General features: G+C 44.7%; 1 protein-coding gene across 1 annotated transcript in view; it reads right to left on the bottom strand.

Annotated features, from left to right (window-relative positions):
- DDX10 (DEAD-box helicase 10) overlaps window positions 1–13,379 on the bottom strand; it is a 309,833-nt gene that overhangs the window by 129,076 nt on the left and 167,378 nt on the right. Inside the window, exon 14 of the mRNA XM_038371539.2 lies at window positions 9,367–9,480. Coding sequence (XP_038227467.1) covers window positions 9,367–9,480 — 114 coding nt within the window. The remainder of the gene's footprint in view (window positions 1–9,366; window positions 9,481–13,379) is intronic.

The following is a 13,379-nucleotide window of genomic DNA, read 5'->3' as shown; positions in this document are numbered from 1 at the left end:
CCAAATGCATCCGATGAAGCGAGCTGTAGCTCACGAAAGCTTATGCTCTAATAAATTTGTTAGTCTCTAAGGTGCCACAAGTACTCCTTTTCTTTTTACCTACCTTTTGTAACTGTTGTTCTTCAAGATGTGTTGCTCATATCCATTCCATTCTAGGTGTGTGCGTGCCCACATGCACAGTTGTTGGAGATTTTTGCATTAGCGGTATCCATAGGGTCAGTCGTGGTGCCCTCTGAAATGCCGTGCTCATGCGTTGGTATATTAGGCGCCGTCAGTTCCTTCTTGGGAGCAACTCTGACAGAGAGGCAGGAGGTGGGTGGGTAATGGAATGAATAGGAGCAATGCATCTCAAAGAACAACAGTTATGAAAAGTCGGCAACTGTTTTTCTTCAAGTTCTTGCTCATGTTGATTCCATTCTAGGTGACTCACAAGAAGCATTCCTGGATATGGGCTCAGAGTTCAAGGTCGTGTGGGTTGCAACACCGCTCTACCGAAGGCAGCATCGTCTTGGGCTTGCTGGGTAAGCACACAGTGAGACATGAACGTGTGAACGGACGACCAGGTAGTGGCCCTGAAGCTATCTTCAATTGGCACTTGAGCCAGGAAGGCCGCCGAGGAGACTTGCACCCTAGTCAAATGAGTGGCTACAATTGCCAGAGGCACTTTCACCTGATCATAGCAAAACAGATGCAGGTGGTGATCCAGAATTAAATTCTCTGAGTGGACACCAGACAGCCTTTCATCCTGTCTGCCACCGTGATGAACAGCTGGGTTGACTTATGGAACAGCTTGGTCCTTTCGATGCAAAAGGCTAGCACTGTCCTGATGTCCAGAGAGTGTCATCTTCTCTCCTCCTCAGATTTATGAGGCTTCGGGAAGAAGACAGGCAAGAATAGGTCCTGGCTCATGTGAAATTGCGAAACCACCTCAGGCAGGAAAGCTGGGTGCAGTTGCAGCTGGACTTGGCCTTGAAAAACACTGTATAGGATAGCTCCAAGGTAAGTGCCCTAATCTCAGAGACCCTACAGGCAGACGTTATTGCCACCAGGAATACCACCTTCCAGGAGAATAGAAGGTGACAACAGGAAGCCAATGGCTCAAATGGGGCCCCATGAGCCGTGCCAGCACTAGATTCAGGTCCCAAGGAGGGACAGGGTCCTGGACATGAGGATAGAGTCACTCCAGACCCTTCAACAACCAGACCATCATGTCGTGAACAAAGACCAACTTGCCCTGGACTGGAGGATGAAAGGCTGATATAGCGGCCAAATGGACCTTAACTGATGAAAGAGAAGCCCTGGAGCTTAAGATATAGAAGGTAGTCAAGGATTGATTGCAGTGAGGTCTGTTTAGGCCTAATACCCTAATCTGATGCCCAGCACGTGAACCATTTCCATTTGGCCAGGCAGGTTTCCCTGGTAGAGGGCTTCTTGCTGCCCAACTGGACCTGCTGGACACGGACCGAGCACTCCTGCTCTTCCGCATTTAAGCATGCGGCAGCCAAGCCGTCAGGGTGCAGTGCTGCCAGGTTCAGGTTCAGGTGCAGAAGGCTGCTGTGGTTCTGGGACAGCAGATCTGGCCAGAGAGGCAGCTGCAGCGGGGCTGCCACCTAGAAGGCCTGCAGCGTTCCAAACCAGTGCTGGCGAGACCAAGCCAGGGCTATTAGAATTACCTTCACTTTGTCCTATTTCATCTTCATGAGGACTCTGGATTATCGTCACCAATGGGAAAGCATACATCAGAGCCCCCAACCATGTGAATAAGGTGGCGTCTGACAGGGAGCCTCTGTCAAGCCCCCAAAATGTGTGGCATTTCCTATTCTGATGAGTCGCAAACAAATACAACCTGAGGACTTCTCCACCTTTGGGGGATCACACTGATCGCCTCGGGGTGGAGTGACCATTCGTGGCACGACGAGAAGGTTCTGCTGAGGCCATCTACTAATACGTTCCTGGTCCCCAGGAGATGCCCGGCCATGAGATGAATGGCATGCTGCACACAGAAGTCCCAGAGTCAGAGAGCTTCTTGGCAAAGGGCCAACAACTTGGCTCCGCCTTACTTGTTGATATAAAACATTGCAGCAGTGTTGTCCATCAGGACTTGTACCACCTTGCCCTTCAAGTGGGCCTGGAAAGCCTAACCAGCCAAATGAACCACTCTGAGCTCCCTGACATTTATGTGGAGGGAGTGACCATCCCACAACCAGCGGCCTTGTGTGCTAAGCTTGCCCAAGTGCGCTCCCCAGCCCAGGTCTGAGACATCAGAAACCAGGGACAGCCATGGGGACGGAGCCATGAAGAGAACCCCCTCAACACTGATTCAGGGTCCAACCACCATTTAAGTGATACCCGGATGTGATCCGGCACTCTGACTACCAGGTCAGGCTACAAGAGCCATGCATTTTGTGACTACCCGCAGGGCCGATGAGAGACCAAAGGGCATCACTGTGAATTGGAAATCACGCTGGCCCACCATAAAACGGAGAAACCATCTGTGTCCTTGGAAGATGGAAATGTGAAAATAAGTGTCTTTCAAGTCGACAGCAGCATACCAATCTCCTGGATCCAAGAAGGGAATGATGGAGGCCAAGGAGACCATGCAGAACTTCAACTTTTTGAGATATTTCTTGAGTTGCCACAGGTACAGAATGGGTCTTAGGCCCCCTTTTGCTTTCACCATTAGAAAATAGTGGGAGTAGAACCCTTTGCCCCTCATTTCCCAAGGGACCTCCTCCACTGCCCCCAACTGAAGGAGGTTGTTGACCTCCTGAACTACGAGTTGCTCGTGAGAAGGGTCCATGAAGAGGGACAGAGAAGGGGGGGCATGGCCGAGAATTGCTGGGTGTAGCCCAGAGATACAATTTCTAGCACCCAACGGTCCAAGGTGACCAGGCCGAATGGTAGGGACGAAGACAGCTGAGGAAAGAATGAGATGAATCCAAGGGAGTTGACTGGGGCATCACTATCAAGCGCACCCTCAAAACGAGCACTTCTGGCCCCCATGATCTTTTGCCAGGCCGGGTTGCATAGGTCAGCAGGAGGAGGAAGGGCAGCGACAACAAAAAACTCATGTCCCTATCCCATCTCCTTGCAGACCCCTGTCGAGGTTGCCAAAGCCTTGGCTGCAGGCGCGGCCAGAACTGCTTCCTCACCGACTGAGGCATATGCAGACCCAGCAAGCAGAGGGTGGCCCGAATGTCCTTTAGTTCATGCAGCCTTGCATCTGTCTGCTCTGCAAAGAGTCTAACACCATCAAACCGGAGGTCCTGGATTGAGGACTGCATCTCCTGGGACAAGCACGCGGTCTGACGCCAAGAACTGTGCTTCATGATCACTGCTGAAGTGATCACCCTGGCCACCGAATCAGCTGCGTTCCACACCATTTGGAGGGAGCAGCGTGCTGCTGTGGTATGCTCCTCAACAAGGGATCCTTGTTGGGTGGGTGTACAAATATTTGAACATCTTGGCTAGGACAAAATACTTCTTTTCAGCGCTCTTGGAGGTGGGTGGGATTGAGGACGGGGCTTGCCAGATGGCTTTGGAAACCTTTAATCATATAGTATCAGGCTTGGAAGAGACCTCAGGAGGTCATCTAGTCCAACCCCCCGCTCAAAGAGGACCAACCCCAACTAAATCATCCCAGCCAAGGCTTTGTCAAGCCTGACCTTAAAAACCTCTAAGGACGGAGATTCCACCAACTCCCTAGGTAACCCATTCCAGTGTTTCACCACCCTCCTAGTGAAATAGTTTTTCCTAATATCCAACCTACGCCTCCCCTCACTGCAATTTGAGAGCATTGCTTCTTATTCTGTCATCTGCCATCACTGAAACTAGCCTAGTTCCATCCTTTTCGGAAACCCCGTTCAGATAGTTGAAGGCTGCTATTGAGTCCCCTCCTCACTCTTCTCTTCTTCAGATTAAATAAGTCCAGTTCCCTCAGCCTCTCCTCGTCAGCCACGTGCCCCAGCCTCCTAATCATTTTCATTGCCCTCCGCTGGACTCTGTCTGATTTGTCCACATCCCTTCTGTAGTGGGGGGCCCAAAACTTGACGCAATACTCCAGATGTGGCCTCACCAGTGCTGAATAGAGGGGAATAAACACTTCCTTCAATCTACTGAAAATACTCCTACTAGTGCAGCCCAATATGCCGTTAGCCTTCTTGGCAAAAAGGGCACACTGCTGATTCATATCCAGCTTCTCGTCCACTGTAATCCCCAGGTCCTTTTCTGCGGAACTGCCGTTAGCCAGTCGGTCCCCAGCCTGTAGCAATGCATGGGATTCTTCCTTCCTAATTGCAGAACTCTGCACTTGTCCTTGTTGAACCTCATCAGATGTCTTTTGGCCCAATCCTCCAATTTGTCTAGGTCACTCTGAACCCTAACTCTACCTTCCAGCATATCTACCTTTCTCCCCAACTTAGTGTCATCCACAAACTTGCTGAGGGTGCAATACATCCCATCATCTAGATTAATGATAATCTTTAGGACCCCATTGTGCACAGAAGCGCAACATATCCGGGGGTTGATGCGGAGAGGACATTAAAGAAGTTATCCGATTGCTCTACCATCTCTTCCCCTCTAGGCCTAAGTTTGTGGCCACCCTTTGGAGCAGTGCTTGGTGCTCCTCAAAATCATCCAGTGGGATAGCGTGAGAGGGCCCCACAACAGTCTCATCTGGAGCGGATGAGGAAAACTGGGCCACCAGGAGAGTACCCGGGGCTTCATCTCCCATTGGCAAAGGAGGTTTTGGGGTGGGCACTCACTCCTCCATCCTGGCATCCAACTACGCTTTGCGCACTGATTCGGGTGCCACCAGTGCCATCTGTTGCTTTTCTGAAGCGGTTACCGATGATTGGCGCGAAGGAGGCATCAGCATCACTGGCGTGCCCCAAGCACTCCAGTAGGGCCATTGCGCTGGTCACTGGCCCTGCTACCAGGATGGCATTGTGGAAACGGACTCAACCTCAGGTGCCCAGTCACACCGGTACTGCCTCGGTGAAGGGATGAACTCCTTTTCCATGCCAGAGGAATCCCCTTCCAGTGACCATGGTGGGGCTGTGTACGTCTGAATCTGGCGGCTAACCGTGCCCATGGGTGAATGTTGCCTAGAATAAGGGGATCGGTGCAGGGAGCGGGCAGATTGGTACCACGTTGGGGAACGTTCCCACAGACTGGAGACGATTAGCGGGAGGATGACCGGTGCTGGCCATACAGCGACAGACGCCTCCCTCCAGGCAAACCTCTTCTAGAGGGCAGAGACTGGGAGTGGGCTGCCCGAAAAGGGTCCTTTGCCTAATGCCCCTTGGTCTTTCTTGCTCGGTTCCGGGTCATGCTTCTTCAATTTCTTCTTGGACACCGGCGAAGGGGAGCAGTGCTGGGTAGAACCTGGTGCCGGAGGTGCGCTACACACAGAGGCCAAAGTACTGGGAGTCGAGTCTGGCTAGGAAGGCTCCGAGGCCGGACAGAGAGCAGCCTCCACGAGGAGGGCCCTCAAACGGATCTCGCTCTCTTTCTGTGTCCTGGGACGAAAGTTCTTACAGATGCAACACTTTTCTTTTACATGTGATTCCCCCAAGCACTTTAGGCAGCTGCTGTGGGGGTCACTAACAGGCATAGACCTGTCACAGTCACTGTAGGGCTTAAAACCTGGAAACTGGTGCATGCCCCACTTGGGGTAAAGTCCCCGCTGGGACCCTAACTTACTAACTACAGTGCTTAACAACTACTTCACTAGCTAACTACCATCAACAAAACTACTAAGCAATAAAGCATGAAGTGAAGGAAAAAACGCTAACTTCTTGTTAGGCAAAGCGGGGGAAGGCGCTCCGACCAACTGCCACAGGTGGTAAGAAGGAACTGAGAGGGTGTAGGACTGGCAGTGTCTAATATGCTGACACATGAGCGCGGCACCCCAGAGGGCGCCACAGCCGATCCTACAGATACCGCGAAGGCAAAAATCTCCGACGACCGTGCATGTGGGCACGCACACACCTAGAAAGGAATCGAAATGAGCAAGCACTGGAAGAAGAACTTGTACGTAAGCAAGTAGGTGGGAGTATGCTTGTTGTTGTAGCATGTTGTAACAGACTACAGAGAATGCCAGATGTAAAGTTTTCTACTAGTTATTCTTCCAGACTGCATTAGCAGTGTTGAAGGGCCAAATGTGACTTCCAGGCAGAATGTTGATTACCCATGACTTATGGGCTTGGCTTCAATGCATTGTTTTGATCTTGAGTTTCAGAGATTTAAGCCAAGGGTTCAGAAGTATTTAATAAAATCTTGTAAACATCTGTTCACATGACAAGCAACCTCCTTTTGGAGCAGCCTTTCAAAAATGTAGTTCTTGTGGATTGGGGTGGGAGGGTTTCTTTAAATGAAAGAGTGGATATACGTGGAGAAAATTTATGACACTCCAATATATTTTGCAAAAAAAGGGAAAACAAGTTCAGAATTTTGATCTGCTATCAGGCAAGGAGAAAGAGGATCATTTACTAATAATCTGTGCTGCATCCTCCTGGTCCTTAATACCCACAAATAAAAACAATTGCAATGTATTCCCTGTTGTAAAATTGAATTCATTTCTGTACAATATTCAGAACACACGTCTTAAAAGAGTTTTATTTACTAAAGAGAAATATATTAAGTAGCACAGTAAAACTTCAGCGTGGTTTCATTAGACACCACCAGAATGTTGGAATAACTATCCGATGAAGTGAGCTGTAGCTCACGAAAGCTTATGCTCAGATAAATTTGTTAGTCTCTAAGATGCCACAAGTACTCCTTTTCTTTCTACAGATGAAAAGTTTATATTTCTATAAAGAACTCCAAAACCTGTTCTCTGTTGTGCTGCTGTTCAAACTATAATCCCCATGCTCATTTTTAGTCTCTGTCCTCACTGCTTTATGGTTCACTGCTCTGGATCACATGAAACACTTATCTACCCACCAGCTACATTTGAATGCTTTGTTCCTCCTCATACTTACAAGTACCAGTTTGGGGGGTTCAAAAGATATGAATCCCTTTCTCAAACTTTGGTATCCAAGATTGTGTTTTTAAAAACACAACCAGGTCTAATTATCTCTATGCATTATGAACTGACTTACTAAAGAACTAATTCATTGGCCAGATTTTAAGACAGCTTTGTGTAACTGCATCTTTAAAAATGTATGTCCAATTAGGCATATATATATGAATTTGCCAGTTAAATGCACAACTGACCACTTGTGTATGCAATTACACCCAATTTACACATGCAATGATGGTAACTGCATGCACAAAATGTCTGGAAATTAAGGCTTGTATCTTTAAAGCCATGATTAATCTTTTCCAGTAGCTTTTCCCTTTGAGACTTCCTTAAGAGTTATTATAAGAATAGCATTTCTATTTCATATTCTGAACACAGTGCAACTGCAGTCATGATCATCCCTCACATAAATTCATGAACAAATCTTAATACATTGTTGTAATTATACAAACTGACAGACCAGCATCTAGGATTCAGAATGCAAGAGAAATATTTTAAAGCACTTGCTAAAAAATTAAAGCAGAGAATTTCTATCAGCTACTACACACACTACACTACATCCCCTCAGCATTCACTTTTTGTTCCAAAACAGCATTAAAGCAGCAGCATGTTAAATTATTTAAAAAGGCATTTAGATTTCAGCTATATTTAAACAATTTTCATATTTTCCCTTTGAAAACCCCTTACAAACACACATTTATCTTTACTAAAACATGTATATGGATGGAATCGCATGCTCTTTTGATTCACTACAGTATGTTATAAATCCAAGTGAATGCACTGAGCCTAATTTACTACTGGTGTAACTCTAACCAACCAGGCGTTTTGTCCATTATGTATCATAACTGTCTAAAGGGCCTACTTTAAATATGTTTCTTAGAGAAGTATATACTTTAAAAATTACTGAGGGAATTTTTCCATGTCTGAAATTAGTTATTGTTTGAACAGACTGCTTCTATTAGTGAGGCCATCCTTAAAAGCTTTCGAATTTTGATAACTAAGTAATATTATCATAGTATTCCCAATGTTCAGCATACCGTGGGAATGTTATTTAGTTACAAGGCAACTGAGAAATTTTAAAAGTAATCACTATATTTAGTTTACATCCCATTAACTGATGAAATTGCTCTAATACAAAAGCTACCTTTTATCTCAACACAGAAAACAGAAAAACAAAGCAAACTTCTGATGTTTCTGAAATCATATGTTAGAGAGATTTAATATTTAAGCAGCACTGAGGTTTCCTTGTTTGGGTTACAACCAAACAGTACTGGAGTGGCTAGCCCTATACAGCAGTTCACTTCTATATAAAAATCAATACATTTTTCCAAATGGTGTAAGGATAGCCAATTAAATTACTAGAGTTCAATGCACAGCTATCTCCTCCCATTTGGTATATAAGCTTGGCACCTTCTTTACTTAGATGACATATGAAAGCTACAAATACTGGACATCTGAGAGAAAAATAGGGACACATCTTTTAATTCCACTGCCATACACGAGATTGGTAGAACTTTTTCAAGTGATAGCACTGAGATTTGACAGATCTTCCTTAAAAAACACCAGAGACTTTCTCTTCTGCAGTTGGGAGGGCCAGATTTCCAAAAGAACCCAAGAGCCCGCATTTAAACATCGGAATATATGAAAAGTGTTCAGTATACATCTGCTCCTATTGTTCCAGGACAATTAGAGTTAAATGGGAGCTGAGCTGTTTTGCAAATCTAACTTCAATTATGAGCAGGAAGTACTTTTGAAAATCTGGGCCAAACTGAATAACTAGGGTTTTTTGTGGTTTATTAATTTCATTTTCAGGGTTTGTTTGGTTTTTTAAGCAATTTGAGTTTTATGTGGATGTCCAAAAATATGTTTTTTGAAGGCTCTCTTTGTATTATATAATATTACGCATATTACTCACAATAATAGTATATACTGTAAAAGGAGTAATCTCTTCACAATATACCCTAGTGTGCTTTAATGTAGTACTGTTTCAAACAACGTTATGTTAAAACACACTAGGGAACCTTTAGTGCACACCAGCAGGGTCTCCATGGTCCAATTAACATACAACATGTTAGTGTACTTCAGAATTCACACCCCTGTTGCGAGCATTACTACTCCATCTATACAAGTCCTCAGAAACAAGCAACTATTTCCAATGTTTTTTCCAGTGGTTTATTGGATAAATACAATATTTTTAATTGAGGGTGTTTTATTAGTGTTTCCCAGTTAAAACCTAAAATCAGAAGCGCTGTCAAAGACTTAGTTTGAAGTATATTTGTTTTCACAGAAAATATAAATTCAGCTACTACCAGTGTCTGCAGTGTATTTTGAACTGATCTTACCTCCCCATCTTCAGTAAAGACAATTTTTGTGTTGACTTTAAATTTCCTCTTCAATATTTTTTTGGCTTCTTTGGTTTTAGTAGCTTTCTTCTTCAATTTTGAATTCGAGGTATTCTGTATTTTAAAAAAAGCAGATGGGAGAGAACATGGTTACTTTTTGTCAGAAAAGAATACACTAGGATTTAAACTTTAACTTCTGTTTATGGTATTAAGTAAAAAAGCTATTTGCCAAAACATACACACTATAGGTGAGTTTTAGAATAGGATGACTAATATAAACAAGGCTAACGTACTTTTGCATAGATGCAACTGCTTGAATCAGGTCATAAAATAAAAAACAAATATCTTTAGTGTGTTCTAAGTAACTTACATCCTATTAGCACCAGACAACCTGGACCCTCCAAGTCACACTCACTTGTTGGTGCTATGAGATAGACTCCCTTCTCACTGCCTATATATGGCAACAGCCAATGCACACTCTAGATACAGACTGAGGTATCAATGGCTAGAGCCACTGGCTTCCCTCATCAGCATGACTAGCCAGACAATAGTTGGGTTGACATGGAGGACCTGAACAACTTCTTCCTCTCTCTCATGACAGGAAAGTAGCAAACAACAACTGCTGCTTCTACAGCTAACACCTTACATCGACTGGTACCATGATCTTGGTGTTACACTCAACTCCACCTACTTCTGCAGCATTCACCACGGGTCTGCATGTGCGCACTTTGCAGTAGTTCAGGTACCTGAAGGGATGAGTAGACCCGATGGTTCTGGATGCCACCCAGGCGCTGCTCCCCCCAATCATGTGGGACAAATGGCTATCAAGGAACACTCCAGCTCCACAACCCTTCCCTCCTGCTCTCCAACCACAGTATGCAAGAAGTGGATGAACATATGCATGGGAGTGTTCAGATGAAAGAGTGTGGAGATTTAGTGTTAAACAGCATTTATGTTTGCAATTCCAACCCCTGCAACATCTGGCTGCCATATTAGATTCACCTCATTTAACAGAGAGCTTTCCGAGTGCAACAGAAAATTCCAAGGACACCAGTGAAACGAAAACTAGAACATTAGAAACAGTAAAATCCATCCACACGTCCCTACATGTTTTCCCATGACTACCATGGAATGAGCAGCGCTATCTAGAAAAAGTAACAATACAGTCAATCAGCACAAACCCTGACCATTTATTTTATGCTATACCCATGTTTTCTGTTTGTTGTACTTTAGATTTGTGAACTGATAAAACAACTACATTGCAGAAGTTGTTGGAAGAAAGGGAAGCGATAGGTTTTGACCAACAGGTAGGGAATAGCTGGGGCTTTCAGAATCTGGAGTAGTTTGGGCTGGTGAAATAAGCACATTATCTTATGTTTCTGCTAAAATGATCAACAGTGAAATAGTTAATGTTGACCGTTGTAGCGGGGTGGTTACCCACTCTAGCCTTGACAGGGCTAAGGGAAAAGCCAGCAGGATTAAGGGAGCAGGTGCAGCTGTGGCAAGCTCAATCAGGCCCAGCTGGCCCCTATAAGAGGCTGTGAGCCAGGAGCCCCGTCAGTCTCCCTCTGCCTGTAAGAGGGAAACGGGCCTGGCCGCAAGGTGGCGAGCAGGACACCTAGATTGGAGCAGGGCTCGGGAAGGGCCAGAGGAGCTGGGAGCTCCAGCCTGGAGAGCCTCAGGCTGCAGGTCTGACTACAGGCCGAATAGGTGCAGGGTTGCAGAAGGGCAGCCCATGGGTAGGCGGAGGCAGCAGGTCCAAACTCCCCTTGCCTGTCATGAGTGGCATATACACTGCAGCCTGTCCCCGATACAAGGGGCTAAGTGGGGACTTGCAGTAGCCCAGACTGAGATGAGGTGGGGTGGGGGGGGGTTCCCCTGGGTGGGGAAACCCAGAACCTGAGAGTGTGGGGGTACTGCCAGGGGGCAGCACCCCAGAGAAAGGGGCACTGGTTCCTGGAAGGGACATGGGGCCAGTGGTAAGGCAGATCACCAGCCTGGAGAGGGCACTCCGGTGGCTGGACGAGCTAATTCCTGACGACTACCAGCAGGAGGCACCGCAGTGGTGAGTCCAAACCTTTACAACTATTAAGATTGTTGTTTCAATTTCACAGGTAATCTGCTCCCATCCAGTGGCAAGGATTACATGGGAATAGAATCACATAAAATGTGAGGTCCAGACCTCAGTAATTTTGAGGGTGTTTTTAAATACAAAAGACATTATTCAGGTACCAAGTGACACAGAATACTTGTCCTCTACAATTGCCAGCAGAGCAGTCATCTTATGGCAAAATGGATCACTAAGACTCACTAGGAAGTATACATGCATATCATTCATCATCCCTGAAAAACCAGTGTCCTGAAAGACACCACTATTCACCGCAATGGGGATTGTCTGCAAACTGGTATCAATATTTGACAAGAGCGAGAAAAGGAGTCGCATAAATCTGAAGGAAACAATGGTTAGGAGAACCTGAAATTTTTAGTTATGTAATATACTGCACTTACTGTACTACATTAAATATAAAGGGAAATGCAAAAATTCACTGGAGAAAGTAAATCTTCCTCATTGTCAGTACTCTAATATACTGAAAATAATGCACCATAAAATAAAAAAAATGACAACCTTAGCAAAAGTGGAGGAAAAATGGTTTATGACAGGCTAATGTACTGTATTATCAGATGGCAACCACATCTATTATGACAACTAGTAACTGCAGCAGCAGCAGTATTGAAAAGCTGTGCTGTCACCTACTTTTGTTGTGTTATGTAGCAATTACTAACGAGCCTTATACTCCTTTCCCTAACAGCTTAACAAGGTGTGTCCTTCCCTCAATCTCATCACTTGCCCTACAAATGCAATGTGTTTGAGGCTCCGCACAAGCATAATTCTACATAGGTGCTGGAACTAGGGATGCTGGGGGTTCTATCGCACTCCCTGGCTTGAAGTGGTTTCCATCATACAAAGGATTTACAGTTTGGTTCAATGGCTCTCAGCACTCCCACTATACAAATTGTTCTAGCACCCCGTAATTCTATTTATCTTTATCTTAAAGGGGAAGCCATAGGCTGGAAGTATAAGCCTATATACAGTCCACCACAAGACTATATGGAGAAGCAAGAGGATTTGTCCTCACAGATTGTCAAATGTGCCTGCTACGTAGGGCGTTTCTGGGCTCTCTCCTAGTTACCCCTCACGGGTTCTTTGCTGTTCTATATTCTGTCGGTGGACAGAAACCGCTATCCTCTTCTCTTCTGGTTTGTAGCACTTATAAGCAAACATGAAAGCACTTTTGAATTTGTAATTCACACTAACAATCAAAGCCACAAAGTGAGCCACTGTATTTTTGTTAAACTTACCTGAAAAGCATTAGTTTGCTGCAGAAGATTTCCTACTTTATCCAGCTTTTCTTGATGCAGCAAAGAAAACCACATAAGCAATACAACAATAGGAATTCTTTGGATGAATTACTTAAAGATGTATCTACTTCAAGCTGCAAAAACACAAATTTCTCTAAAATGCTATTTTTACTTTAACATTTTATATAGTAATTTTATTATTTTTCTGCTTTCCATGTTAACTATTACTTTTATTTGCTAATTATTTTTACATTTATTTTGCTATCTGACTGAACATATTTCAGAATAGATGCAACAGTTATTTGATTTGTAAAATTAAATTTTTGAATCTGTGAGGTGTGGTTTAGCTGCCTGATTGCTAAGATCAGGGGGGAAAATGTTTTCTCTAGCCCACAAGCTTCACTGCTAGAACATAGCTTCCAATGGGTCTTTTCAGCATGCAATCCTTTTTTCATTTGCGCGACAGATTTAAGAAGTGAGGGTACATTTATATGGTATCCAGTATTGAGAATCCTACAGAGGTATGCCAAGGGGAAAAAAAAAAGAAGGCTGTATTTCTTATTCCGTGCAGAGTTAGAAAATTTGGCAAAGTTTCAATAAGTGACTCTTGTAACTTTATTGTGGTAAATGCAGTGCTAGTGAAAGATGACAGA

Source organism: Dermochelys coriacea, chromosome 1 (assembly GCF_009764565.3).
Source record: "Dermochelys coriacea isolate rDerCor1 chromosome 1, rDerCor1.pri.v4, whole genome shotgun sequence".
NCBI classification, from domain to species: domain Eukaryota; kingdom Metazoa; phylum Chordata; order Testudines; family Dermochelyidae; genus Dermochelys; species Dermochelys coriacea.
This window is presented reverse-complemented; position numbering and strand designations above follow the sequence as displayed.